Here is a 20,390-nt window from a genome sequence, read left to right on the forward strand (position 1 = left end):
CAGCATGGGCTCACCGGTGTGGGGGTCGGCACAGTTGCCCGGCGAGGCCTGACACACACCTGCCATGTGGCCCCAAGCCCCTCCCTCCCAGGAAGGCAGCTCTGGGGTGGGAGCTGCTTCTGGACGCTCTAGTCCCAGGGCTGCCTAGCAGGCAGGCTGGCTCCAGCCTCAGCCAGCAAGGTCTGTAAATTCTGGAAGGCATAGGTCTTTGCTTAAAAGGAAAGATTAAAATAAATCTTACGCTTCAGCTCCTGGTCTGAAAGCTCTGAGCACAGCCAGCGGAGCCTCCTGCTGCCACCATTCTGGACGAGATTAAGGTGGCCCATCTTCAAAGGGGTGGGGCCACAGGGCTCCAAACAGTGCCCTGCAGGAGTCGCAGCACCCTCCTCACAGTGTGGGTGGGACACAACGCCCTGGCTATTCAATCACAATTCCTGTTTCTCCTTCAAGTTACCCAGCAGACCAGCAGCAACATCAGCTCTCCCAAAAGCTGGGGCACCGGCAGGCACCTGCCCTCCACCGTGCATCTTCATCCAGACCTCTCATGAGAGCAGACAGAAGGACGAGGTCCAGACAAAGAAAGAAAGAGACGTTTTATTAGCATTGTTACAGCAATGCGTGACATGAAGGGTCCTCGGTGCACAGCCACCCGAGCGCAAGTGGGTGGATCGGAGCGCGATACCCAGTATTTACACCAGCGCAGCACAGGCCACCCCTGGATCGGAGCGCGGTACCCAGTATTTACACCAGCGCAGCACAGGCCACCCCGGACCTCAAACAGAAGACTGAAAGTCACTTTACAAACAGGTAAATAAAAATAACACCCATTTATCTATTTTAAAAAAGTGCCAGCTCTTGAGTGGCAGAGCATGGAAAGACCAAAGGCCCTGACGCGTAGGAGCGCCCGTGCCTGAGGACTGAGCTGTGCCGCCGGGGGGCGGGAGGGCTGGGCCTGTCCTGGCTTCTAAAGCTTAATTTAAGCGTTCCGATTTTCATCTTCTGGAGTACTTCTGTTTTAAGATCTTCTTTCTCTACTAGTTTCTCAAGCACACCAGCCTAACACCTACCCAGCCCTCCTCAGTCCTAAGGTCAAAACCAGGGACCCTCCCTTGGCGAGGCTGAAAGCTCAGTCAAGAATGAAGAGGCCAAACACCAGAATCTTAAAAAGCCAAATGACAGTGGAGCCAGTGCCCTCTTAGAAAAGCACTCTTACCCTCCCCCACCTTAAAGTTCTACTTTGGTAAATATTAACGTTGAACCATTAGCAAAATATTTAACCCAGTTAGCAAAATTAACACCGTCATTTCAAAGTTACTCTTGTGCATAGTAAATGTTGCAAGATGAACTTCACATTGGATAAAGCAGATTTGAAAATCAGTTTGCAAGAAAGTGTGCCTCCCTCAACACCAATCTAAGCTCAGGAAAATGAGCAGAGGCCCCGCGGCGGCTGCCGGTCTGTGCCTCTCGCGGCCGTGCTAGATAGTCTGGTAGCCGGCATGGCTCCTCTTCCTTCCGATGAGGTAGGCGATAAGCACGATGAGGACCAGACCCGCCAGGGCACCACCCACGGCGATGGGGATCAGCATGCTGTTCTCATCCAGCTGGCATTCCTCCACTGCGGAGACAGGGACGCACCGCGCTCACACCACCTGTCACGGTGTGACCTCACGGGCCTCTCCCTCCTCCCTACCCCTTCCCACAGCCTGGCCGGAGAATGGAACAGGACGGGCTCTAATTCTAATCGACTACCACCTGGACACATCACACCACACAGCAGCATTCCTATATCCTGCTTTCCAGGGGATGACACACACCGGTTCTTAAAATGACCTTTGTTCAAACGGTACCATGTGCTCACATCTGTAAGACGCCGGGCCTTTCGAAGGCAAGGTGATGCGGGAAGGGGAATTTGGTCTAAACGATTAAATACCCAAAGAGAACCACAGCCTGCAGACCCCGTGCAGAGTCTGAATTCTGCCCTCGATGTTACTCACCAGACCCAAACTTGTCACCTTGCACCTGGAAAGCCTGGACCCACACTTTGAAGATGTTGACAGAAAAGGCCTCTGTGACCTGCACGCGCTCCTCAGCGTTACACTTGTACGAATTCCCGATGGTGGCCTGAAGTGCCCTCAGAGAGTTGTTGGCGGCCTTAAAGGTGGGGTCTGCAAAGGCAGGTGACAGTGAGTGCTCTGGGGCACCTGGACGGGCAGGTGGGTTGTGAGGGTCTTACCTCTGGCGTCGGGAAGAGTCATATTCAACTGTATTCCTTGCAGGAAATACCGGCTAGTACTTGTGTTCTGAAAGAAAAGAAGATAACCCTTAACCACTTGCCAGATTCACATGTTTACTGTCAAACCTGAAGGGTCAGCTGGTAATAAATCTGACTCCTGTATTTCTAGCTCCGGCATGAAGCTCTGGGGTACGCGGTCTGTAAAAGGCATCGCATAAATCTCGAGAACACGAATGCTGATTAGTTCCTTCTAGACCTTTTTATAGAATCACACTCTGCTAAAAATGGGATTGAAGAAGCCATACTCTAAACAAGCAAGCTTTCCCCAGTGTTTGCTGAACTTCAGGAGTGTCAACTTTATCAGGAGAAGCCCAACCGTTCATCAGCTCATTTGCAGCGTGTACTGTAAACGCTCACGGACAGCACTTCCGTTCTTCCCCTAAGATTCTGCTAACTTCCCAGAGGGTTCATCCCAGATGGGTATAAGGAAGAGAAGACCCATGATCCAGAGACGCTGCCCCTCCAAGAGGGGGTGACAACAGCGTGTGAGGCGGGAGGCTGGGCTGAGCGCGCAGCTGGCCGTGGAAGGCGGCTTTGGGCAGGCCGCAGGCCCTCCCTCACATCTGCTGCATAAAGGACCGACCGAGGCGTTCCTTAGCGAAAACAGAATGGGGGGGGGGGGGCGAGGGTCCAAAACACCCACAAAAAAAGGCAGCTTTTCTTTCTCTAAAGCAGACTCCGCCTTCCTCGCTAAGGCAGAGCTGTGAGTTTTGGCACCTTACTCTGATCTTCACTGCAGCCAGTGCACGCTGCCCTTGGCTCAGCCGCTGCCCCGTGCAGGAGCACGTGAGGGCACGGGGAGAGCCACAGTGAGCGGCAGGCGGAGCCGCGAGGCAGCTCTGACACCAAAGCCCCCAGAGCACAAAGGAACATGGAGACTCACCATTCCAAACTGGAAAGCCAGGAGAGGGACGCTTTCGCTGCGGAGCTCCAGGGTCACCAGCTGGGGGCTGCAGCTCCCTCCGGCAGTGGTCTTGTTGGGGTTGATGCTGAACACTCCCGCCACGGTCTAAGTAAGAAAAGGAGACAAGTGACCGTTCCATTTCGTGCCCTGGGTTCTCTATACTCTGGGAAAAAACAAAAGTAATCTTAAAACAAGAACTTCAAGGCCACAATCATTTTAACCAAAACCAGAAAGAAAACATCCAAAGTTTACTCTAGCGCAGATTTCTGGGTTCCGAAACCATTTTTCCTGCTCCTCCTGGTTGCTATTTTCACAAGGGCGCACACTTGCCCCTCCACCCCATCTCCCCACAGCCACACGCTTCACACCCATCACAAGCATGGTCCCTGCACAGCCCCAAAGACTTGGTCACCAAGTAGGGAGAAATATTATTCCAAAGGAAAGGTATAAAAAACATTGGAGCGGTGAAGTTTAAAGCAAAAGTTAACGTTGTCTTAAGGGTCAATAAACTTGTCCTGCAGAGTGCCAAACAACATGCGTCTTTGGGGACCACCCGACGACTCCCCGATTCAGTTTCACAGAAAAGCAGCCCTGGTATGCAGACAGATGCCTACGGCTGTGTGCCGAGAGGCTGACCACAGCACACGCACAACCATGTTCTCAGACTTGTGTGCAGAGCCATGACGTTCATGTACCAATACTCCAACCAAGAAAGAAGGGCTCTGGGGGCTGAGCCTACCGTGTTGTCCTTCTTCTTGTAGGTGATGTTCAGCTGCAGCCCCATGCTGGCCAGCAGGCAGGTCCCATTGGTGCCACTGACGTTGTACTTGTACACAGAGGGACTCTCCGGTGTTGGGGATGGCGAAGGGTGGGGGGGCGGCGGCGGCGGCGCTGTTGTCGGGAAAGGCCCGTCTTGCTCACAGCGCGTCTCTGGACGGACAAGTGGGAAGAGAGACAAAGTCCTAGTTCCTCAGGCCACCCAGGCTATGGCACCCTCGCAGACTCTCAGCTAGCCGCACCCGCAGAACGTGATTTCGCAGTCTGCCCAAGGATGGCACGTGCCAACCCCACTCTGGAAGTACAGGACAGGCAGGCGCCGCTGTCCCACAGGGCCGTCCCCACTTCTGCCACCACTTCTGACTGGATGCTCTTCCAGCTCAGCCTCTGGGCACCCCTGCCCTCACAGATCTATCCCCTCTGCACGACAAACCTTCCTTCGTACTGTGAAGTTAAGAAAACCTTAACTGTCACCTGCCACTGGGACAGGCAGCCACACACCACTGCAAAGGGCAATAGTTCGAAACAACGTTCTCTGTGCAGCTGCATGCTAGGCACGGTGCCAGAGATCTCACAGGCTCCAAGGGGCAGACAGCCCCAGATACACATGCCAGGACAAAGCTAGTGTGGTCAGCATGGTGCCCGTGGGAGAGAAACCAGGAGGCCCTGAGAGGGATGAGCGTCAGGTGGGTCCCTGCGGCACAAGACCAGAGCTGAGACCAGGTACATGAGTTAGCCAGCGGTGGGTGACTTGGAGCAAGATGGGGGGAAGACACCCACAGGCAGGCACCCTCACGCAGGGAGAAGGCCCAGTAAGTGTGAGTGAAAACTGCCAGGAAGGAGACCACAATCCAGGAGTGAGGGAAGCTGGAGCAGGACAGGCCTTGGTGGAGGACACATGGTGCCCCCACAGGAGATCTGAGGAGTTTAAATGTGATTCAGACTCTCAAGAGTTTGATCCACTATGATTTACAACAAAAATCTATATTCAAAATCAAGGCAGACTGAACCAAAAGCAAAGCTAAATGAACGTCCTCTCCAGGTGTAGCCAGGACCACTGCCTTCCGTGAAGATGACCGACATTCCTCAGCATTTCCAGGACACCGTCATCCCCAAACTCAGCTCTGTTTTACCACCCTGTTTCTTTGCATAATCAAGAATTTTAGAACAGTACTTCTACGATCTCCATCTAATTCCCACCCTGTCCCCATCTCTGCCCCGCTGAGCTGTGGGAGTGGGCCCACCACGTCCAGGGCCACGGCGCCCACCGGGAAGATGCTCAAACTTCCGACCACCTGATCACTTCTCACTCCGAGCTCAAAGGAAGCTTGGCCCCTTCCTTCCCCACATCCCATCTGCCTGGGTGGGGGGGTCGAGCCGGGAGCTGGGGAGAGACGGGAAAGTTCACCCTGTAGGACTTCGACACAGAAGGGATTCCACACACTCTGCAAAGTTCACTCATGCAGTGTGCCTTCACACAATACAATCCTGTGTAATCCAGTGCCTTTCTAGACAGAAGATAAAGATGGGAAGTGCATGATGGAGTGGGTGTAACCTGGGCTCACGGTGGCAGGGCAAATGCTGCCAGGGACGTCCCCCTCAGGGTGTGCTAGCCACACCACCCGCCTCTCCCCCGGAGCTAAGCTGCAGGCTGAGGTTATAGCTGAGCTGTTAAGAACAGCCTCATCATTACTTTACAAATTGTTACACAACATGACATAATTAAATGTGCAAAACAAGAACAGGTGGCCTCCAAATCCTGGCCTAGATGAGCACACCGCATGCACAGGGGAGACTAACCTACACGCATTTGACCAGCACTTTTACACACGAGCCACTGTTTTCATAAAGCGGGCTGCAGAATGTCAGCCTGGGAGCACGGACAATGTACCGTCAAGACAGCGGAAATCTGCATGGACGAAGCTCCCTCCTCCTTCTAGCTGCAAATGCAAAGTCCGCACTCTGAACAGCCCGTCTCAAAGCAGAAACGACAGTCCTGCTTGCAGAGTGCTCAGTCCACGATGAGGAAATCACAGTGTGTGTGCTAAGTGCTACCTGCACTTGAAGAGGCCTCTGGGAAGACCAGGGGCCCCAGGAAATGCAGGCTGTGCCTCCTTCCACGATTCCTCTTCGCATGATTTTCAAAAGCTTCAGTGCCCTGGAGGCCTCAAATGATCTGCCAGCAGCCAACTTCCAGGGAAGCCTGTGTGCTACAGTCAGAAAGAGTCTCCCACGGAGAGAGATACTTTGGCATCAGCCCCTCACCATGAGCCACCTGGGAATCACTCCTAAGGGAGAAATGCTGCCAAACTGGGTGGGACTGGGTGGGACTGGGTGGAACGTGAACTTGGGGTGAACCATACTCAGGAGTTCCTGTTCTGAACTAACAGGCACAGAAGCATCCACAAGTGCCCACGTGCCACATCTTAAAGCTGCAAAGATAAACAAACACGAACCCTCTGCTGGGCCTGGGGCAGGAAACGCTGTCCCCACAGACGCAGAGTGGGACATGCTCCCCCGCTCCGCCTCAGCCTCCAGGCAGAGCTATCCCCAGACCACTCCAGAATGAGGACCCCCTGCCCTCCTTTACAGACCTCTGGGAAAGAAGACACCGCTGCTTTCCTCAGTGCTCACTCTCACCAACAAAACCGACAGGACGGTTCGGCAGCCCTGGCCTGTGCTTGATTCCTTTTAAACTAAAATCTGTAAGTACCTGAGGTTTCTCAGACAGGACAGTGCACGTGGAGAGGCAGAGTGACCAAGGCTCTCTGGTCCAGGCTCCCAATGACACTGCAGATGAGTGAGGCCACAGAAGCCTGCCCCAACACCGACAGTTCATCAAATAAAAACTTTGGTTTTTCAACAATTGTTGGAGAGGATGTGGAGAAAGGGGATCCCTCCTACATTGTTGGTGGGAATGCAAGTTGGTACAGCCACTCTGGAAAACCGTGTGGAGGTCCCTTAAAAAGTTAAAAATTGAGCTACCCTATGATCCAGCCATTGCACTACTGGGTGTTTACCCCAAAGATACAGACGTAGTGAAGAGAAGGGCCATATGCACCCCAATGTTCATAGCAGCAATGTCCACAATAGCTAAATCGTGGAAGGAGCCGAGATGCCCTGCAACAGATGACTGGATTAAGAAGTTGTAGTCCATATATACAATGGAATATTACTCAGCAATCAGAAAGAATGAGTTCTCAACATTTGCTACAACATGGACGGCACTGGAGGAGATAATGCTTAGTGAAATAAGTCAAACAGAGAAAGACAACTATCATATGATTTCTCTCATCTATGGAACATAAGAACTAGAATGATCAGTAGGGGAAGAAAGGGATAAAGAAAGGGGGGGTAATCAGAAGGGGGAATGAAACATGACAGACTATGGACTATGAGAAACAAACTGAGGGATACAGAGGGGAGGGGGGTGGGGGAATGGGATAGACCGGTGATGGGTAGTAAGGAGGGCACGTATTGCATGGTGCACTGGGTGTTATACACAACTAATGAATCATCGAGCCTTACATCGAAAACCGGGGATGTACTGTATGGTGACTAACATAATATAATAAAAAATCATTATTAAAAAAAATAATAATAAATAAAATGAACAGAAGTAAAAAAAAACTTTGGTTTTTATGACCAAAAATTTACTAATTTTTGGATATATCTTCATGTAACAATTCTTCATTAAGAATCCCTGAGTAGATGGGGTGCCTGGGTGGCTCAGCCATTAAGCGTCTGCCTTTGGCTCAGGTCATGATCCTGGGGTCCTGGGATCAAGCCCCACATTGGGCTCCCTGCTCGACAGGAAGCCTGCTTCTCCCTCTCCCATTTCCCCTGCTTGTGTTCCCTCTCTTGCTATGTCTCTGTCAAATAAATAAAATCTTTAATTAAAAAAAAAAATCCACAAGTAGAACTACGAGAATGTAAAACATACTTAACATACTTGAGATGAACTCTTTGCCCTGAAAAAGCTTATGATTTAGGTAACAGACTTCCCCCGCCCCCAAAAGGCCTGTGCCTAAGAACCAAAGAAATGAAACTGGCACAAGAGGAGATAAACAAATGGCTCAACTTTACAGAAGTCAAATATTTCTAAAAGCGATTTATGCTGTCGTGGTACACGTGGTCAGTTACATCACTCTCCTGCTTGCAGGGAAAACACACCAGTTCCTTTGATTGCAAACCATAGTCAGAAACAGCAGCACAGACAAAAAGCGGTGTGACAGGTGCTAGCTAGCCAGGGGGCTCACCAAAGATCAGACCGCAAGCTCACAGGGAGGTGAGGAGCAGTGGAAGATGCTAGCAGCTGAGCTCCAACACGGCTCAGGTCATGTCATCAAGTACAGCTGACCCCAAAAAGTCGAAAATCCACATAGCTTCTGACTCCCCCGAAAACTTAATCATAAAAGCCTACTGTTGACCAGAAGCCTTATCAATAGCACTCAATTAACACACATTTTGTATGTTATAGACATTGCATACTGTATTCTTCCAACGAAGGTAGAGAAAAAAAATTCCTGAGAATACATTTACAGTACTGAACTGCGTTTACTGACACACGTCCACATGTAAGTGGACCCACACAGCTCACACCTGTGCTCTTCAAGGTCTGCTGCAGTAATTTCTGGGAGGACTGCGGCCCCCACCCATACAGCAGACACCCATTCTGGAGCTCCTCCCTGCTGCCCAAACGGCTGCTCTGAGAACTCCCCCAGTCACTAGGCCTGGACCCAGGCCGCCAGAGGACCACCTCCCGGGAAACAAAGGAGACATCATGGGGTAGTGTGTGTGGCAGGGGAAGGGGGAGCCCCTGGAGCTCGGGGCACAGATTTGTTGTTTGCGGATTTCATTTCTTAGCAAGCCAGCTTCTTAAAGACCGATCAGGGTGACTATAGAGGATGTGACCTGATAGTGACAGGAACCCAAAAGCGCTATGGGGACTCCTTCCGGTCCAATGAAGAGTATGCAGGCATGCCAAGATCTCACCAAGCCCTCCAGCCTGTCACAGGGGCATGCCAACTTACAGAGGACATTCTGTGCAATTCTGGGATGCCTCTAACCCTCCTCTTCCCAGCAGACTCACTGAGAGAGTGCACTAGTGTCTTTAAAAGGAAGCAAGTTTCCTTTCCAAAACACGGACACATCAGCAGAGACAGATTTAACATAAAATGAAAGAAAGCTCTGATGAACCGTGGGACACAAGGGGAGGTGGGGAGTGAGGCTGAGCTTAGTGACCAAGTTTCTGATCAACACCTCACAGAATACAGCAGGTAGCTGCCCACCCCCAGGTAATCCTCTGTAGGATGGGAGCAGGCGTAAGAGGGGGCCAGCGGCTGGGACACAGGCGTGGGGAGGGAACGCCTCTGTGAGGCAGCTTTTCCACCTGGAATCACATGCATACATCCTCCACTGGTAGTAACATGCAGGATGCCGACAGTGAGGGCTTGTGTGCGCATGGGGACAGGGCTATGTGGGAACCCTGTGCTCTCTGTTTAACCGTGAACCTAAAACTGCTCTCAAGGATAAAATCTACTTAAAAAACAAAATAATTAACCTTAAAAGAAATTAGCCTCTCCACATTGTCACATGTGATTTTAGACCAGAAGCTGGAGTCCTGTCCTGGGCTCCAGTGCCCTCAGGAACCCCAGCAGCTGGGCACCCCGAACAGGGGAGGCCAGGTCATCTCTGCCTGCGGTCAGCAGCTTTCCAAGCAGAAGAAAACAGGTTGCATAGGTGAGGAGCTCTACTCCACGACTGCCTGAGGCCCAGGTAGTAGTGAGGTCACTCAACAGAGCCAGCAAAGCAGGATGCTCTCATTTCCCAAGGCTTCTGGCAGTTCCTTCTTTTCCCTTCTCCTCAAGGCTGAAGGGAGGACACTGCTGGAACGAAACCCAGTCCCCTGGAGATCTGAGACGGTGAGCATCAGCTCGAGGCATTTTGCATGCTTCTAACCCCTGCGCAGTCAGTCACTCTTCGGCCTAAGCAGGTGTGTGTTAGCGTGCACACTTGGGCCTGCTGACGGACATACACACACGCAGCTCCCCAGACAAGGGGGGTGCAGACAGGGCCCGTCCAGCCGTTCTCCTTGAGAGCTGCTCCAGCTCACACAGACCTGCCTTTATGCCCTGTACACTTGCTGCTGGACGTGTTTTTCCCAGTCACAGACAGCAAACATTTTAGACTCTGTGGCTGTCTGGTGTCTGTGCTGGCCTGGTTCTGCCACAGGAGTGTGAAAGCAGCCACAGAAACAGGTGTGTGAAGGAACATGGCTGTGTGCCAAGGAAACTCTAGTTACAGGCACTGAAACTTGACTTTCATGTCATTTTCATGTGCTGTGAAATGTTCTTTTGATCTTTCTTAACCTTAAATTGATAAGCACAACATCCATTTTCAGCTTACTGGCCATACAGAAACTGGAGGTGGGCTAGATGGCACCTGCAGGCCAGGTTCTGGCCCTGCTCAGAGCACGCATGCCGCTCAGGAGGGCTGCACCCAACCGCATGAAGCGCTAACTGGTCCATTGTGCCCCTGAGCACCAGGGACTTATGGAAATCAGTTACACGCCGGCAGGCACCTCTGAGGATCCAGCCACACCGCTGGGGACATGGCAAACTGAAGGCTCCCAAGAGCGCGGCTAACCACTGAGAAGGAGGGACGACTTCCTCACCCTTCAGGAAGAGGACAGCGATCTGGGAGCTGACTGGTAGGACTGAGGAAGAGAGCTTTCTTCAGTCATAGTTGAATGACAACACTCTTTACTACCAACTCTGAGCCGGGCCCTGAGATCAGCACTTTGCATAAATTTCCTTTTTAACCTTAGGATCTGCTAACACAGGCTATTATTCTTACTTCACAAGAGAAGGAAACAAGAGGCTGACCACCTTACCCAAGACACAGAGCTAGGAGGGGCCTGGAGCCTTGTGTCGTTGGGACCCAGAGCCCATCAGTGGAGCTGGGTGGGCAGGTGCCTCCCTGGTGGGTCATCCGCCCAAGCCCCCCCCCCCCAAAAGGCTCTCAAGCTCCTTCCACCATCTGCCCCTTGGCCTACCAAGCTGGACAGAGATTAAGCCTAGATCTTGGTGAAAAGACATCTGGCTTGAACTGGAAGAGACCCTGCGACCCTGACCTCATCAGTTCCCCAATAAGGGATGCAACCGCTTTGCCCTTTTAAATCAGTTAATTGTCCAGCATCACCTAAAGAGATCACCTTCTGTAGAGAAAAATGTTTGGTGAGCAATTCTAAGTGCGAGCTGCCAGCTCAGTCCCTGGCTGCACGCATCCTCACATACACATCTTCCTCAGGCATGGGCTCAAAGCCATGTCTGCATGCACTGGAGTCGGGCCTGGGCACCCAGATCAAAGGCAGTGTCCTACCTTCCTTGCTGAAGCTACTGTTGGCAAGGTACGCCTGGATGGTGGCATCACGGAGCGTGATAGTGACGTTGCGCATGTGAATCTGGTTGTTGCTCACACATCTGTATTTTTTATTTATGTCTGCCCTGATGTCAGTTGCAGATTCCACAGTCTTGATATCTGTATTAAAAAAAAACCCAACTTTTAACTACTTGAAGTACTTAGTTAAACTTTTAGATGCTCTCCAACCCAATTTTCTTAACTTTATAACCGGTCAGTTTTGGTTCTTACCCTTGGAGCTTGCATTGGGGAAAATCTGTGTGTCAGACAAGTTGTAAATAAAACTCATCAGCCGAACACTGTAACGTGTTGCATTTCTTGTGAAATTGAGGGTCAGCTCATGTCCTCTTCCAAAAGCAATGACAAGAATGGGGTCAGAAGCTCCCTGTTTACCACAAGAGCTGCTATTTAACACTGCTGCATTGGACGGCAGGTCGAAGGTTACATTCTAGAACAAAGGATGACAGACCCAGTCAGAATGCAAGTCACGAAATGGATTCAGATGCGCCGAAGGAAGACATTCAGGAAGTCGGACCTCAGCTCCTTCCTAGATGCCACCGTTAGCGTATTCATTTTTATCATTAATAAAATCACAAACGAAGTCAGTATTACATGTCGGTACAGACTGAAAAACAAGTAAGACAAAGCTGACAATTATTCAAATAATTAAATGTTCTTTGTTAACATAATTTTAATTGATAGCAGAATTAAAACTAAAATGATTTTGGTAAACTGAAGTAATTCTTACCAGGCTTCAAGTGAGCTGTGTATTTACATCTGAAAAAGTAACTAGTACTACTTTGCTATAAAAATGTTTAAGAAATATGTCTCTTTATGGGACAGATGACAGCTACACGTGCAGGGAGCACAGCATAATGGACACACTTGTCAAATCACTAAGGTGTACACCTGAAACTAACACACTGTGTGTCACTTGTACTTAAAAAAAAGTCGTCTCTTTAAACAAAGAAAAGAGAGTGTGGGGCGCCTAGGTAGCGCAGTCGTTGGGCACCTGCCTTCGGCTCAGGGAGTGATCCCGGCGTTCCGGGATCGAGCCCCACATCGGGCTCCTCGGCTGGGAGCCTGCTTCTTCCTCTCCCACTCCCCCTGCTGTGTTCCCTCTCTCGCTGGCTGTCTCTCTATCACATAAATAAATGAAATCTTAAAAAAAAAAAAAAAAGAGAGTGTTTGCTGCAGAAGTATTTGAGCGGAGCACTACAGGCAAACTGAGCCACTACAAAGCCACCTAGAGACCCCAAAGGAACTGGACTGGCTAACCAAACCGCAGTGATGCTGCCCACTAATGCTGCTCCCAAGGAATGACAGAACCCCACGAGGTGACAGAGATACGGTGATAAAAAGTAAGGTACACAGCAGCACGCAGGTGATCCCATTTGTGGACATAATATATATCAAAATGACGTTAAAAAAATCCAAACACAAAAAATGTAAAGTAGCAACGACCACAAAAGGTGTCTGGACTGGTCTCTGTAACTTGAGACGCTTCTGCGGGACAGAACCTGCCCAGCCTCTTCCGTCTTGGGTGCCCAAGCACGTTTACGTGGAGACCAGCACACCGAGCTGGTGAGGCCTGAGCACCTGGCACAAAGTCCCGAGTGCTCCGAAGAAGAGCTGTCCTTCCCACCAACGGCAGGCCCCACTACTGCCCCCGAGTGGTAGTAAGATGATCCGATGCTGTCAACATGGCGAGGGGCAGGAAAAATGGTGGTTTCAACAAAGAACTGAAAACATGCGGTTTAGAGATACATTTAAGAGTCAACATTAAATAGAAGTGAAACGTCCACCAACAGGTAATTAACAAAGAAAGAAATACAAATGCAGCTTATTTGTTAGAAATCTACAAATGCAAAAAGCGTCTTTTATCCTGCAGAAGTACAAGCTGTTTTAAGAGGACAACTGAGGGGCATCTCAGAGGAGCACAGAGCTTGCAGACGGCTGGGCAAACAGCAGACACAGCTGTGCCCTGTGCCTGAAAGAGTATGTGAGACCACCAGGGTCCCAGGACAGGCTCTAACACATCAGGCTGGTCAGCACTGTGACCACAGAAGGGAACCGTGCACGAGTCTGGGACAAGGCTCCTACTGGACAGTGAGAGCAGATGACAGGATGGTTTACATGTCACGACTGCAGCTTCAGGGTACACAGGAGCACACAGGAGTCCCCAGCAGGGCACATGCATATGCCAACTGTTACAGTGAGGTCCTTTTCCAAACACTTATTTAAAATAATAATTAAAAAAACCCACACACTGCATGAAGGACCCGGTGTTTCCTACCTTAGGCCCGCTTCTGGTGTCATAACTGGCTGTGAAGGCAGCGGAGAAGTTGGCCATGATGCAAGCTGTCCCGTTGGCATCCTTCACCACAAATATCGCTGCTGCGCCGTGTATGAGGCCTGCTAACTCCAGGAAAGACAGAAATATCCAAACACAGTTTTGAAAATACAACTGGGTGCTTCTGTTGCCTCTACCCGTGGAAATAATGGGCTTTATCAGGATATACCACTGTGCTTCTTAAAAAAACGAGATACTTGGATTACCCAGGCTGGGTTCAGCTGGGTCTTCTGTCCTGTCCCTCCCAGATACAAGTCTGGAAACGTTAACTCTAAACTCATCGATCAGTCTGCCAACCTGGTCGACAGCTCTTTAATGCTCGATGTCAGGATACTGCTGGGGAGGTCGCCTGTCAACTTCCAGGTCACCCTGGGCACACACTGCTCCACGCTCAGTCCTCAGAGGGCCTCTGGAAGATGTGCTAGGGCCCTGGAGGCACAACTCAACCTAAATACTGACCTTCTGCAGAAGCCCATGGGAGAATGGGTGCTATCTTTCGCTATGGTCCTAAACTACGATTTAAAATCAGATCTCATTACCTCTTGTGGGCTGCTGGCATGGCAGGAAAAGCCATGGGCTTACAGATCTGAGATTGAGAAGGCTTCTCAAAAAACAGCGATTCGACTGAACCTGGACTTGGCTGTGTGACGTTAGGACATCAGTCGACATGTTCAGGAAGGGCTGCCATATCCCAAAAGGGAGGGACAGAATGAAACCTTCACACGTTCCTCCACCTTGGCAGCGATGGTGGCTGTTTCTCCCTTAAATTCTCAGGGTCAGTGCAATGTCTGGCTTTGCGACATACCACAGCCTTGAGCAGGTTAGCAGCAAATGTAATCTGACCACTGTTGTAGAGCAGTAGGTAATTCTTCCAAGCCACGCGGGTTAGTACACTCCTCTCTTATACATAGGCAAAAATAGGTGTTTCCACTAGTTCGAAAGCCAAACAGCTGTCAGCCAGCACCAGGTACCATATGGTTCAGAACTGACATGCCCTCCCCTCCTTGCTGCTGCCAGTCCCTGCATGCCCTCTAACCGTGCCCTCACCACTCCAAGGGTCAATGTGACACAGGCACATTGTGAAGGCATATGCTCAGTAGACACTCAATTAACTTTTCATTCTAAAATCTCTGTCCCTAGCAAAGTAAAATGATTCCAACAAACAACTCATTTTACCCTTGGAACTGTCACAAAATAAAATTTTTAAAGCCAACTGCTATTCAAGCACAAAGCAAAAAGTAGCCAGAAACCCTACATACCCTCCCATAAGCTTCTGGTACATGAAATACCAAAATCTACATTCACAAGAAGCTGCTGCATGAGAATGAAGCAAACTGGGCAAATAAGAAAGCTGTGTAGTTTCTGTTTTGCTTTGCAAAATTTTAACCTACATTCCAGAGTACTCAGGCAAGACTACACTAAAGGAAACTCTGATAAATGAATTTCCATTGTAAAACCTAAAGAAAATTCCACAGCTCATTTCTGACTCAGTAAAGATTTTAGAAAAACAGACAAATCATCCTCATGCCTTCAGAGAGGGACGGGTTAAGTGTACCAGTGGTCCAGAGAGACACCAGCAAGGCAAAAGCACGTTCACCAGGCAGGAACATGTGTGTTAAAGCATGGGCACTGAAGCCAGAGAGACACTGGACACTGACCCAGGTCGTGTGTACACGGGCTACTCCCTGCCCTGGTCAAAGGCTCTCTCGGGCCTGAGACGCCCTCACATGGCTGTGGCCCTAGCCTGGCTGCTGCAGAGTCATATGTGAGTGTGCATGCCATGCACTCAGCAGGACGCTGCCCTCATGGGATCATGCACGTATCACTTTTTACCAAGCTGCACTTCCATAAATGAGTTCCCTAAATCATTAAAACACTTTCTACTGACTCAAAGCACTTCATTAGGAAATATTTCACATTAAATAAGTTTTCAAACACAGCATTTTTTTCACTTAGTAAATATGCTGAGGGTACGAGGCTTCAAAGTAACACGAAGAAGTAGTACAAAAACAAGTTTAAAGTAAATTTTACCAGCACTAGATACCCACAATTATTTTGGAGAGATCCAGAAATTTTCAATTGTTCAAATAAGAAACTTAGCCCCAGAAGCCAAATTTTGGTCAAGAAAAAGAGGTCTACGAGAGCATTAGAACATAAAATTATAAGAGAAGCGTGTGTATGCTAATGGCCAGAAGTTTTTTGTTTTTTTTTTAAGATTTTAAAAAATGTATTCATTTGAAAAAGAGAGAGAGAGGGTGTGTGCGTGTGAGTGCACAAGCAGGAATAGGGCGAGGGGCAGAGGGAGAGGGAGAAGCAGACTCCCTGCTGAGCAGGGAGCCAGACGTGGGACTTGATCCCAGGACCCTGGGATGACAACCTGAGCCAAAGGCAGACGCTTCACTGAAACTGAGCCACCCAGCTGCCCCTAAAGATCTTAAGTTTTTTTTTTTTTTTTTCTTAAATCTGTAACAGTGATAGCCGCTTAAGAAGAAAAAAACTCTTCTTAAATTAAAATGTTGCAATGATTTGAGGAGTGGGTGTCCTTCTTCAAAGCTAGGTCCCTGGCCTGCTGGCAATGGCTAACCTCAAGCAGTCCTTCCCACAGGCATGAACTTGATCATTTCTCCAGGAATCATACAAAGGAGTAACTTTGGCTTATTCCTTCAAAGTACTCCCACTGGTAAAAATTCCATTCTCTAAAATAAACAGAGCTGTGAGAAGCATGACTATGACAGACTCCTCCATCACTTACCAGTTGTGTGACCTTGGGCCAGTAGCAATCGCTGCCTCCAGTTTATGCGCCTGTGAACTAGAACAAGCGTGCTGACCCCTCGGGGTTATCAGAGTATCAAATGAGCTAGTGTACACAGAGCACTCAGCACAGGACATTAGCACTGGCTTTAGTGCTCACTGACGTTATTTAAATAAAACTGTTCAGACCTCTGCTACCAAGTTCATCACTGAACCCTCAGTACCTGACACAAGCACTTGCTATGTGCTTTATTTAACAAGCACTTGCTATGTGCCAGGCCCTGCTCCAAGCATTCTGCAGTTAATTATCATGACAACCTTAACAGGTAAATGCTATTATGATTCCCTTGTACAGCCGTGGAGACTAAGAGACAGGGACATTAACCTGCTCAAGGTCACATAGCTAGTGAGTGGTGCTGAGCAACCTGGAACTGGTGCCACATCTGAACTGTGCTTTCTCTCCAACACTTGCCAAGTGAGCAAGTAAGTTTCAAATTATGAAACACTCATTTTTGAAATGAAGAGACTGCCATCCAAAGGAACACGTCAATAAATTTCTACATTAAAATTTTTATAAGAGGGGCGCCTGGGTGGCTCAGTCAGTTAGGCATCTGACTTTGGCTCAGGTCATGATTCCAGGGTCCTGGGATCCAGTCCTGCACTGGGCTCCCTGCTGGGCAGGGAGTCTGCTTCTCCCGCTCCCTCTGCCCCTCCCCCCTGCTCATGCACGATCTCTCAAATAAAATCTTCAAAAAAAATTTTTTAAAGAAATACTTCCTAGTTTGTCTTGGATTGATGCTTCTAAATCCAATATTTTTCTTCTTAATCATTAATACATAATCATCTACAAAGATTTAAAGGAAAAAAGAAAAAAAGACCAAGGTTCCATCCCTCACAGGGAATCACAACCCACAGAGGCAGGGCCCAAGTGTGGACACTTCTGAAGACCTGACGTATGCACATCTGGTAGGGACTGCTGCTGTAAAACCGGGCGTCTATGCGTATATACGGAACACTTACTATGTGTGAGACACAAGATGGGCGGCTGTAAGATGAGGAAGGGAGACCTGTGTGTAATCACAGCACAACTGAAATGATGTTCTAGGAAAAGCTCATACTACATATGCATGTAGTCAAGTTCCGTGGATGCAGAGAGAAGGGAGCGTCTAACGATAGATTCGAAACCACGGTCCTCAAATATAGTTAAGTATTTGGTCACCAACCCAAGTAACTGACAAAAGACCCACAATCAAAAATAATATTAATTAGGGGCGCCTGGGTGGCTCAGTCAGTTAAGTCTGACTTTGGCTCAGGTCATGATCTCAGGGTCCCGGGATCGAGTCCCATGTGGGGCTCCCTGCTCAGTAGGGAGTCTGCTTCTCCCTCTGCCTCTGGCCCTCCCCGCCGCTTGTGTTCTCTCTCTCTCTCTCTCAAGTGAATAAAATCTTTAAAAAAAGAGTATTTTTTTTTTAAAGATTTTATTTGTTTATGTGACAGACAGCCAGCGAGAGAGGGAACACAAGCAGGGGGAGTGGGAGAGGAAGAAGCAGACTCCCAGCGGAGGAGTCCGACGTGGGACTCGATCCCGGAACGCCGGGATCACGCCCTGAGCCGAAGGCAGACGCCTTAACGACTGCGCGACCCAGGCGCCCCCCAAAAAAGAGTATTAATTAGAAAACTTTTCAAACTTCCTAAGTGACAGTTCTTCATTTGGAAAGGGGAAGGAAGTCATCTAGTTGACACCAGTGGTTTAAAGAGTCACATTACGCAATGTCACCTAATCCCAAGTGTCGGACGCTTTCAGTTCACCCTCGCCTTTGCTTTCTACCAAGTATTCAAACACAAATGAAGCTTTAAGAATTATCTAATTATAAATGCAGGAAGAATTCATAGTTTTGAAGCTTGAAATATTTTTTAGAAAAGATGCTTTTTGGTAAAATTATTCATCAAAATAAACATTTTAAAAAGACCCAAATCCAGGGGCGCCTGGGTGGCACAACAGTTAAGCGTCTGCCTTCAGCTCAGGGCGTGATCCCGGCGTTGTGGGATCGAGCCCCACATCGGGCTCCTCTGCTATGAGCCTGCGTCTTCCTCTCCCACTTCCCCTGCTTGTGTTCCCTCTCTCACTGGCTGTCTCTATCTCTGTCGAATAAATAAATAAAATCTTTAAAAAAAATAATAAATAAATAAAAAATAAAAAGACCCAAATCCAAATGAATGTACCTTTTCTAAAAGTTGGATTTCAACTGAATATAAAACCTAAAAAGACGCAATGGAATAAGCATTAGAAAGCTTAGGCCACGGACAGTACTCCCGGCTACCATGATGCAGGGAATGAAGGCTATTTCTCTTCATTTTCAAGGTGAGTTTTAAAACATAAAATATGAATATTCTAATGCTTGTGAAGTCTTCTAATAAGGAGCAGTGCTACCGTTCTGACCTGACAGAACTTGTTCCAGCAACTTCTCCTGTAAGTAATTACACCTGCCAGGGAAGGGCAAAGCTCCGGGTCTGCTGCTGGAATATGGTCATCCCTGTGGCTATTCATACAGCTCAAAGAACTCATTTTACACAATAGGCAAAACAAAACGTGGAACTAAAATCCATCCAGTCTCAATAACAGAATTGTAGAGTTTAGAGGCAGAGATGGAGAATTCGTGGGCAGGTAGGTACCGTAATGTGTATCCACATCCACGTCACTCATGGGAGCTCCCACGAGTTGTCTTCTGTATCACATTTCAGACTCTGCCTTTTAGATAATCTTCCCGTATTCACTGGGAGGGGGCTCACAAAAAGTGCCACAGACAGGTTCATCAAGGGCATCTAAACAGACTTGAAATCAAATCACGCAGTGACTCCCCTTTAAGACACAGCACATATTCTTCTTACCGAGACAAGAAGGTAAGAACATAATCCCTCACTCAGCAACACACTGAGCACCCCCGGCTGCTTCCGAGGTCTCTACTGACGGAGTCCCACGTTTTGACTCCGGAACCAGCGCCCACGGAACAGTGGCAGCGCTCTTTACGACCCCTCACTAGAAATGAACGCTGCCATTGTGAGGCCGAGGCCCCGTCCTCCCACCCCTCATTTTACCACCGTGCTTTCCCTGAACATGGAGGGACAACTTTAAGCTCACAGTCACACAAGCACACGCCGGGAAGCGCTCCGAGCCCGACCAGAGGGGGAAGGAGCTCACAGCACAAAAGACTAATTCTAAAAGGCGGGGATCACCGCGCCGCCCTACTCTCCTCTCGGTGAGACCCGTGTCACCGGGGAGGACAGAGGGACCACGCAGGTCCTGCCGCCTCGGCTGCACTGCTTCACGTGTCCCCCGTGGATAAACCACAGCCGTCCCGAAACCAACAAACCACTTATTTTCCAACTTAACACCCAGAACACGAGTTCAGTGACCCGACAGCGGAACTGGCCCTCAGCTGACATCTCGACCCAACTCCTCAGGCAGCGGCCAGAGGGCTCCGCGCCAGACCTCGGGCGCCGACCTCCGCCGGGGCGAAGACGACTCGCGGGCCCGCCGCCCCCCTCCCCGGGCCCCTCATGTCTTCGGCCTCCCCACCCCCGGCCCACCCCAGCACGCCCGGGAACTCCCGCCCCGCAGCCCCTCACCGAGCAGCAGCAGGAGCAGAGACCGCCGCCGAGCGCCGCCGAGGGCCGCCATGGGCGCGAGGGCTGCCGAGGCCGGAGCGGGAACCGAGGGGGTCGGGGGCGGTTGGGACGCGGGCGGGCGCCAGAGGCAGGCGGGCGGGCCGGGGAGCGACGTGAGGGCGAGGGTCCCGCAGTCCAGAGGCCCGGCCGCTGCGGCGCCCTCGGCAGGTAAGAGACCCTTCGGCCGGCGGCGCCCGTCACGTGAGGCCGCGCCGCGCCCGCGT

General features: G+C 49.9%; 1 protein-coding gene across 1 annotated transcript; it reads right to left on the minus strand.

Annotated features, from left to right (window-relative positions):
- Positions 1–568: 568 nt before the first annotated feature.
- Positions 569–20,390, minus strand: LAMP1 (lysosome associated membrane protein 1). Its single transcript, XM_045772928.2, has 9 exons — positions 20,128–20,390; positions 13,693–13,814; positions 11,628–11,844; positions 11,358–11,516; positions 3,937–4,127; positions 3,177–3,302; positions 2,234–2,300; positions 1,995–2,165; positions 569–1,615 (listed from the first exon to the last, which is right to left on the minus strand). The coding sequence occupies exons 1-9, from the start codon at positions 20,177–20,179 to the stop codon at positions 1,476–1,478; spliced, it is 1,245 nt and encodes a 414-aa protein (XP_045628884.2). The 5' UTR covers positions 20,180–20,390; the 3' UTR covers positions 569–1,475.

This window comes from Ursus americanus, chromosome 10 (genome assembly GCF_024610735.1).
Source record: "Ursus americanus isolate L20-20 chromosome 10, mUrsAme1.1.p, whole genome shotgun sequence".
In the NCBI taxonomy this organism is placed as follows: Eukaryota; Metazoa; Chordata; class Mammalia; order Carnivora; family Ursidae; genus Ursus; species Ursus americanus.

Coding starts and splice junctions, on each gene's coding strand:
- LAMP1 (XM_045772928.2), bottom strand. CDS start 20,179: ATGGCGGCCCTCGGCGGCGCTCGGCGGCGGTCTCTGCTCCTGCTGCTG. Junction 13,815..20,127: donor TCTGCTCCTGCTGCTGCTCG/GTGAGGGGCTGC, acceptor TCCTGGAGTTAG/CAGGCCTCATACACGGCGCA. Junction 11,517..11,627: donor CCCCAATGCAAGCTCCAAGG/GTAAGAACCAAA, acceptor TTTTTAATACAG/ATATCAAGACTGTGGAATCT.